The following is an 8526-nucleotide window of genomic DNA, read 5'->3' on the forward strand; positions in this document are numbered from 1 at the left end:
ACCCATTTATTCCGCCAACCGTGTTTTATGTGCTTCTTTTCATTCATATTAATCTTGCAAAATTAATCCGTAGGTCAAATTTAAACAATAAAATAACATCTTTGTCTTGTCACCTTTTGGACACTAATTCTTAATTTATTTTCAATTGTTCTTAAATCTAGCTAGTTTTGTTTTTATTATCACTTGTTTCTACATTTTAAGAGAATTCCAAAATTGAATAGAAGGGGAGAAATTAAAGTGGTAATTTTATTGCTATAATTTAACCCTTGATTGGTAGTTGAGCTCAATAGAGTAGTGCAGCCATCAACACTAATGGCTGGAACTCATGAAAGCCAACTAATATACAATGCATTGCCCCCACCTAGCACCACATTGGTGCAGCCAATACCAACTATTTAACTTCCATCTATAGGGAACCTTCTTCCACATCATATTACTATGCTAATAAAACATCTTTCAGTTCCATCTATGTCACAATCGACCCTTCAAAAACTTCACACACATTCTCTTCCAAGCCTCCTTGTCTGGATCCCAGAGTGCAGCCCTCTCCCTTGCTTGAATACCAACAGCATCCTATCATTCAAAACATCAACTCTTGGTAAATTAATTCAACACCTCATTCTAACATCACTCTACATGATTTAAAAAGTTTGAATGCTGTTATTTGCTCATACCTTGATGCAGTTTCCTTGAATGAGACGGTCAATAAGGTGCAAAAGAATGTCTTTGGAATACTCGGGGTGACCTTGGATTCCCATAATGTGATCTCCATACTTGAACATTTCAATTCCAGTCTTTTCCGACCAAGCAATCACCTCTGCCTTCGGAGGTAGCTCTCGGATCTCATCCCTGTGGCATTCGATAATGGAAAGCCTTGATGGAAGATCAAGGGAAGACAAAGAGAATGGCAACGATGGTGTCAATGTTATGGTTCTGACACCAATGTCCCAACCAGTAGGAGAACGAGTCACCTTCCCTCCCAATGCACGCCCAAGTATCTGATCAAATTAAACAAACATCTTTCTTATTTCATTCTCGTCTAAGTTCCAATGTTATGCCTTTGATCATACCACACATAAAACAAACAGTGCCATATTTTTATACACAAGCAAATCAGTCAAGTAATTTACTATGTGGTGCATGTGATAATGGCATCATAGTGGTCCACAGCCTAGTGACACACTTTTCAGAGATTTTGATGTCGCGTAAGGTGGTAAAACATTCCTCAAGAGAACAAAATAATATTTATTTGGAGTTACAGGACAACATTGATAAGAATGGAGATAAATATAACCGACAACAACAGTATAATCTTTATTTTTTATTCAGCTTGTTATCTCCTTATTTGGGTCAGGTAAAGATAAACTTTTTATCAACCGGGTCACTGTTCATCTACAAATCTCACAGACATGGCTGAGTCAGGACGTGAAGTGCGAGACAAGAGTGTAGTCCAGATCAGATCTTTTGGCACTATTCAAGGCATTAAGTACACCTTTTAATAAAAAAAAGACGAAGGAAGAAAATCAAAATGTGAAGAAGCTACTGTTTCCAATTTCAAAGAGCGATGGAGAAATTAGAAGTTTATTAAACGAATCTTTAAATATGTGGAGTAGGTATTTATCCGAGGATAAACGGCAAAGGTGAGGGAGACAGAAAACTGTGCAAAAACCACATGTTGAAATTCGTGTGTTTTAATGGCTGTACTAAAATTTGAAAGTGGACCACTTGCACCAGCGCAATGTACGTACATCTCAACAAATCAAGATAAGCTTTTTTAAGAATATCCATGAATTGCTTCAGATCAATTATCACACGTTCATCTCTAATTCATAATTCATGCACCGATTGGATGAAGAAAGAATAATGTACCTGATGGCCGAAACAAATGCCGAGGAGTCTTTTGTTCATGGAGTGGAGTTTGTCAAGCAAGTTGAGAAGGTCACGAACCCATGTGTCGTTCCCATGTGCGTCGCTACAACTGCCAGTGATGACGAAGCCATCGTAGAGAAGCAACTCATGATCCTCTGGAAACTCCCCACGCGCCACCTTGTAGACGTCCCAAGTCTCTCCTTCCTCCGCCAGCATTCTCACGAACACCCCAGAATACCCTCCGTACACTTTCTTCACGTACTCCGAATCCTCTGCGCACATCAACACCGCAAACCTCTTCTTCTCCATTCTCGAACCCTCCCAGATTTTCCTCAGATTCCTTCCGGATCTTTCTCTCTCTAAAACGGTAGAGAGAGGAAGTGCGGGTCAGGGAGAGTGGGTCACAGGCAGGGGATTCTGTTGTGGTAGTGAGTTTCAGGGGACGAGAACTTGGGGGATTTTATAAAGGGGTGAGGGAGGTTACCACAGTGGTGACGTTTTGTGTTATTACGAGGTTGTCCTCACTCTATTTTTCTAAACAACGACCCTTATGTTTCGACCAAAAAGTGTTTTTTTTTCCTTTAGTTTGCATAATTAAGTTGGTTTGGCTAAAATTAGGGGGAGAAGATTTTTGTTTTCACGATTAACTGTTAATCGTGAATGTGACCGGAATATTGGGCACGGGGTAAAATCTCCAATGAATCTGTTCACGAAAGTGATATAAATTAATATAATAGCATCATATTCCGTGGTGTTCATAATTAATGATATGAAATGTTGTTATAATAACTGGATACCCATCCATTTCAACTTCCTTCCCTTCTTTGTGAAATAACATTTTTTTATTCAACTAACTAAGCTTAACAAATGAAACTTAGAATTCATGAGGAAGATGATGAAATAAACACATGTAGTAGACCACATCAGAATATCCTTGACCAACTTTTTTTTATATAAGACTTTTAATTATTTTCCACTTTCTATCTTTTGCATTAAAAAAAAATTCACTAAACTAATATAAAAAAACATATTAAGGAAATAAATATTTTTTAGAAATTATTGTTAAAAAATATGTCCATAGAAACTATCAAGATATTTTTATCAATACCCCTATAAAGTTGGAGCATAACAATTGTAAATGCCCAACTTTTGAAGAAGTAAAGAAATTTGATTTTTTTTTCAGCAATGAAAGAAATTTGTGATATACCTCAAGAGTTGTGGTCAAAATATCTATTGAGTTGCACACCAATATGAATATGACGAATATGAGACGTATAAATTGTTTTATTTTATAAGACATTGTGAATAACATATAATCATTTTATAGCTTTTTAGTAATTCAAATCTTTAGTTTTGTAAAAGAATAATTTATTAGTGAATTTGATAGAACCTATATATATATATATATATATTTAACTTGACATAAATAAAGCCATAAATCAGAAAATTAATCTAAGAAAGAAAACAATTAATACAGAAAAGTATTTAAAAAACAAATTATCTTGTAGATAAAAGAGATATTTCCAAAATAATTAGAAAGGGATTAATTTAATTTATACCTTTTTAATATGATTTATTGTAGTAGTTTATATTCTGTAGGGCATGGTTTGAAAAGGAAGAATTTAGGGAACATTTTATATAAAATTTGATTTTAAAAAGATGTTATCATTTAAAAAAAAATTACGATTGTTCCTATAATTTGAATGTTTTTTAATTTGAATATTTATCAGTATCCATACGATGTGTTTATTATGATTATTTATTTTATCGGGAAAAGGAATTACTATTATTATTATTATTCTTTGTCTAATTTGTAATAGTTGACTTTTGGGAGACTTTTAGTTTTATTTAAATATTCTTTAATTAAGTTCAATTTAATATTAAAATTTTATCAATTATATTCATATTATCACCAAATTTTTATTTATTTTTATCTTTATATCTTTATTATTAAGAATGCAGTCGCCGCCGCGGTGCAGCAGCAGTCGCAGGTAAAGGCGACAACGAAGCAAGTACTGCGAGAAAGACGACGACGAACCCCAATAGCAGCAGGTCCAGGTTACGTAAATTAACGAAACCGAAACCCTAAATTGAAGATTTGGGGGTTTTAGGGTTTCCTACTAAAGGTTTTAAAATGGCGGAGGGCTCTGCGGGTTTCCTCATTCCATGGACTTGTTTGATGGATCGAAAAGTCTGTCCTGATAATAAAGTATATTCTATGACCGGTCAAAGGAAGACTTTTGCTCAGGCTTTGGGAAATACATGTGACATTCCTTTGTCCCAACTACCTACCCCTTGTATTAAGGGTGACATAATTGCTGTCCAGATTGATGAGGCAGATTACTTGGCTGGTCTTGAGGATTGCAAAACCCATCTCCATGGTCGGGTTATTCTATCTAAGGGGGATAAACCTCTCACACACCTGGATTTAACTAAAAAGTTGCAGCCGGTGTGGAAAGCTCTTGGACCATGGAAAGCAATTCCTCTTGGAAAGGGTTTCTATGAGTTTGAGTTCGCTTCTATAGAAGACATGCGATGGGCCCTCGGGATGGGTTCCCTGAAGTTATCTCCTGGTTTATTGAGACTGTTTGCATGGACAAAAGACTTTGTCCCATCTACCATGAGGAGTACCAAAGCTCAGACCTGGGTTAGAATTTACCATTTGCCTTTGGAGTATTGGAAACCAAGGACAATATTTTCCATCGTCAGAGGCCTTGGTACTCCTTTGTCTTTGGATGAGCATACTATGAGAAAGAATAGGGCTATGTTTGCTAGAGTGCTGGTGGATATTGATCTGTTGTCCCCCCTTCCTGATCAGCTCTTGGTTGAACGTCCAGACTTTGCTTTTGTAGCTGGTGTGGAATATGAATGGCTCCCTCCATTTTGCTCTCATTGTAAGATGATTGGGCACGAGCTTGCTCAATGTCGGGTGATCCATGACCAGGGTCGTGTTCCTGGGCCTCTACATAAACCTTCTCAGAAGACACCTTCTGATGAACAGGAACAAGGGAGGACCACGATTCCAACCCAACGTAAAGAATATTGGAAAAAAAATCTGCAGACGAAGCTCTTAGAAGGTCCCATGGATAATTTGAGAGTTGATGCTACTAGTGGGGTTAATGTAGGGTCATCCCTGGGGCACCTTGCTGATAAAATAGATGGAGGAGAGGATGATTTTGCAGATATGCCTCCTCTTGAGGATGCTTCAGATCATGATAGATCCTCACCCAAGCAGGGGTTGTCCTCTCCCACTTTGGATTCACTTGTTGTTATTCAAGCTAAGGACTCAGAGTCACACTCAACGATTCTTATTGATGATCATCATGTGGAGGCCTCTGCTCCTGTGATTGTACCATCTCCATTGCGTACTACCTCTCCTTGGAGGGCTAAATCACATGCAGATACTAATCCTAATGTGGAGGTCTCTGCTATTGTGACTGTACCATCTTAGTCGCCTCATACCTCCCCTCGGAAGGCTAAATATATTGGGGATGTTAAAGCAATATCGTTGGTCCTTCAAAATCACTTTTCCTCTCTTGATGGTTTGGAAACTACAGATGTGGGAGGTAATTCTCATATTGGAGCGTCAACTATTCCGCCTACCATTGTTGGAATTAATTCTGATCATATTGAAAATCAGGTTGTTTCAAAATTTTGGGCTGACTCTACTGAGATGGAGGAGGATGATAGTGATAATGGGGAAGAAACAGTTCGCACTAAAAGAAAACCAGGGAGACCACCTAAGGGGACTGGTAAATCCAGGAAAACTGCTAAGGCAGTTCTCTCTACAACGTCGCAATGAAGGTCTCTTCTTTTTTTTGGAATGTCAGAGGATTGGGAAACCACAAAACTGTGGAGATGTTGCTTAGTTTACTTAACCTACATAAACCTCTCCTGATTTTTCTTGCTGAACCCATGATGCCGTACACTACTGCTTTTGACGTCCTTTTCAAATCTGTCAATATGCATTTGGTGGCTATGTCTCCTATTGTTAATAAAGTTGCTAAGCTTTGGTGTTTGTCGGTTCCTAATCTTGTCCAAAATTTCTTGGTTAATGATCAATTTATCTCTGTAACTTGTCTTTGGCAGGATAAAAGTTTTAGCTTTGCAGGTGTTTATGGTGCTAACACATACTTGTCTAGACGATTTTTGTGGAGGGATCTTAGTTTCTTCACAGGGCCTTGGTGTATTCTGGGAGATTTTAATGCTGTGCTCTCGGCGGATGACTGTAAAGGGGGAGTGGCTCCTAATCAGGTTTCTTGTAATGAATTCCTGGATTGGATTAATACTAATGATCTTTCTTGTATGCCTTTTACTGGATCTTGTTATACTTGGTGTAACGGAAGGAGAGGGTTGCATAGAATTCACAGAAGACTGGATAGGGCTTTATGTAATGGAGTGTGTCTGGATGAATGGGATTCTTGTACTTATCAAGTTCTTGTTAAAAATTGTTCTGATCATTCCCCTATTCTTGCTAGTCTTGCTAGTAATTCTTTGCGGAAGGTTAACAATTTTCGTTTCTTTTCTATGTGGCTTCAGGACACTTCGTGTATGAAGCTTATTCATGATTCTTGGGCTAATAAGGTTGTTGGTTGTCCTATGTTTATCTTGCAACATAAGTTAAAAAGGTTGAAACTTGAGCTCCGGGACTGGAATAAAAATTCTTTTGGTAATGTTCACAATGCAGTTCTTCTTAAGCAGGGTATCCTCCTTGGTATTCAAAAAAACTTAGAGACTGCTAGTTTGTCTGATAGTGATGGGCTTCTTTGTCAAGAAAAGATTGCTAAGGAGGAGCTTGATCATGCTCTCCACTGTCAATATTTGTTTTGGAAAGAAAGGGCTAAGATGTTATGGTTCAAGGATGGAGATCGAAATAAAGCTTTTTTCCATGCTGTGGTCAAAAGGAGAAATAATTCTAGTGGGATTCATCGTCTACGGATTGATAATGAGGTTACGGAGGATCCTAAAATCATTGAGGATCATATTTTGGACTTTTATAAAAATCTTTATGCTGAGTCCATTTCTAATGTTCTGAATGCTGATAATATGGAAGATTTTATTGGTACTTATATTCCTCCGATGGTTTCCTCTGAGGAAAATATGATGTTGATTAAATGTCCTGATTTTTCTGAAATCAAGAATGCGGTTTTTCATCTTAACGGTAATAGTGCTCCTGGTCCTGATGGTTTTGGTGGTGTTTTCTATCATTCTTGCTGGGAAATTATTGGGACAGATGTTTGTAATGCTGTTCAACAATTTTTTAAACAAAATTGGGTTCTCCCTGGAATGAACAGTAATGTGGTATCTCTTATTCCTAAGATTCAGGGTGCTGATTCCATTAAAGATTACAGGCCAATTGCTGTTGCTAATTTCAAATTTAAAATTATTTCCAAGATACTGGCGGATAGGCTTGCTCTTGTGGCTGCTAGAATCATTTCTCCTAATCAATATGGGTTTGTGCAGGGTAGACAGATTCAGGATTGTATTGGTATTGCTTCTGAGGCTATTAATATGCTTTCTAAAAAGGTTAGAGGAGGTAATGTGGCTTACAAAGTTGATATTCATAAAGCTTTTGACACTCTGAGTTGGAAGTTCTTATTATTAGTTTTGAAACGCTTTGGTTTTCACCCCTCGTTTGTCAGTTGGATTAGTACAATTCTCCGTTCAGCTATGCTTTCTATCAGAATAAGTGGTAGTTTGGTGGGTTTTTTCCCCTGTAGTCGAGGTGTAAGACAAGGTGATCCATTGTCTCCTTTACTTTTTTGTCTTGCAGAGGAAGTTCTTAGTAGAGGTATTTCTAAGCTTGTGAATGATAAGAAGATTTTAAATATGGCTAGTCCGAAAGGTTATCTCACTCCCTCTCATATTTTGTATGCTGATGACATTTTTATTTTCTGTAGGGGGGATATTAAGTCTCTTCGAAATTTGAGTACTTTTCTTAAAACATATGGTGATTTTTCTGGTCAATATATTAATAACTCTAAAAGTAGTTTCTTCACCATGGATAATTCTCCAAGATTTGTCACCAAAATTCAAAATATTCTTTCTTGTAGTCATGGTTGTTTGCCTTTCAATTATTTAGGAGTGTCTATCTTTGTTGGTGCTCCAAAGTGTCGATTTCTTCAACCTTTGGCTGATAAAGTCAAATTGAAGCTAGCATCTTGGAAAGGTAAATCTCTTAGCATGATGGGTCGGATCCAGCTGGTCAATACAGTGATTACTGGATTTCTAGCTTATAGTTTTAATATGTATAAATGACCAGTTTCTCTTATTAAGCAAGTTGAGCAATGGTGCCAGAATTTTATTTGGACTGGTGATATTATGAAAAAAGGTATCGCTACTGTTAATTGGGCGAAAATTTGTTCACCTCTTGAGGATGGAGGCTTGAATATTATTAATCTTCATCATGAAAATAATTCATATCTTCTTAAACTTGCTTGGAACTTCGCTTATAGCAACAAACCTTGGTCTTTACTCTTGAAAGCCAGAGTTCTTAAATCAAAATACGAGTTTAAAATGGTTTATAGATCCTCCTCTCTTTGGCTTGGAATTAAACAATTTTATTCTATTATACTTGATTATACTTCTTGGACTGTTGGTACAGGTTCTTTTATTAATTTCTGGAATGATAAATGGTGTTCTACTACTTCTTTAGCA

The 8526-nt window shown here is 37.0% G+C and overlaps 1 protein-coding gene across 1 annotated transcript; it reads right to left on the bottom strand.

The window, feature by feature from the left end:
* Nucleotides 1-228: 228 nt before the first annotated feature.
* LOC137811898 (gamma-glutamyl peptidase 5-like) lies at nt 229-2392 on the bottom strand. Its single transcript, XM_068613761.1, has 3 exons — nt 1870-2392; nt 675-998; nt 229-573 (listed from the first exon to the last, which is right to left on the bottom strand). Exons 1-3 carry the CDS (start codon nt 2176-2178, stop codon nt 472-474), a joined length of 735 nt encoding a protein of 244 aa, XP_068469862.1. The 5' UTR covers nt 2179-2392; the 3' UTR covers nt 229-471.
* Nucleotides 2393-8526: the final 6134 nt, after the last annotated feature.

The sequence above is a fragment of the Phaseolus vulgaris genome, chromosome 2, assembly GCF_000499845.2.
Source record: "Phaseolus vulgaris cultivar G19833 chromosome 2, P. vulgaris v2.0, whole genome shotgun sequence".
NCBI lineage: Eukaryota > Viridiplantae > Streptophyta > Magnoliopsida > Fabales > Fabaceae > Phaseolus > Phaseolus vulgaris.

Coding starts and splice junctions, on each gene's coding strand:
- LOC137811898 (XM_068613761.1), bottom strand. CDS start 2,178: ATGGAGAAGAAGAGGTTTGCGGTGTTGATGTGCGCAGAGGATTCGGAG. Junction 999..1,869: donor GCATTTGTTTCGGCCATCAG/GTACATTATTCT, acceptor TAATTTGATCAG/ATACTTGGGCGTGCATTGGG. Junction 574..674: donor TTCAAGGAAACTGCATCAAG/GTATGAGCAAAT, acceptor TTTGAATGATAG/GATGCTGTTGGTATTCAAGC.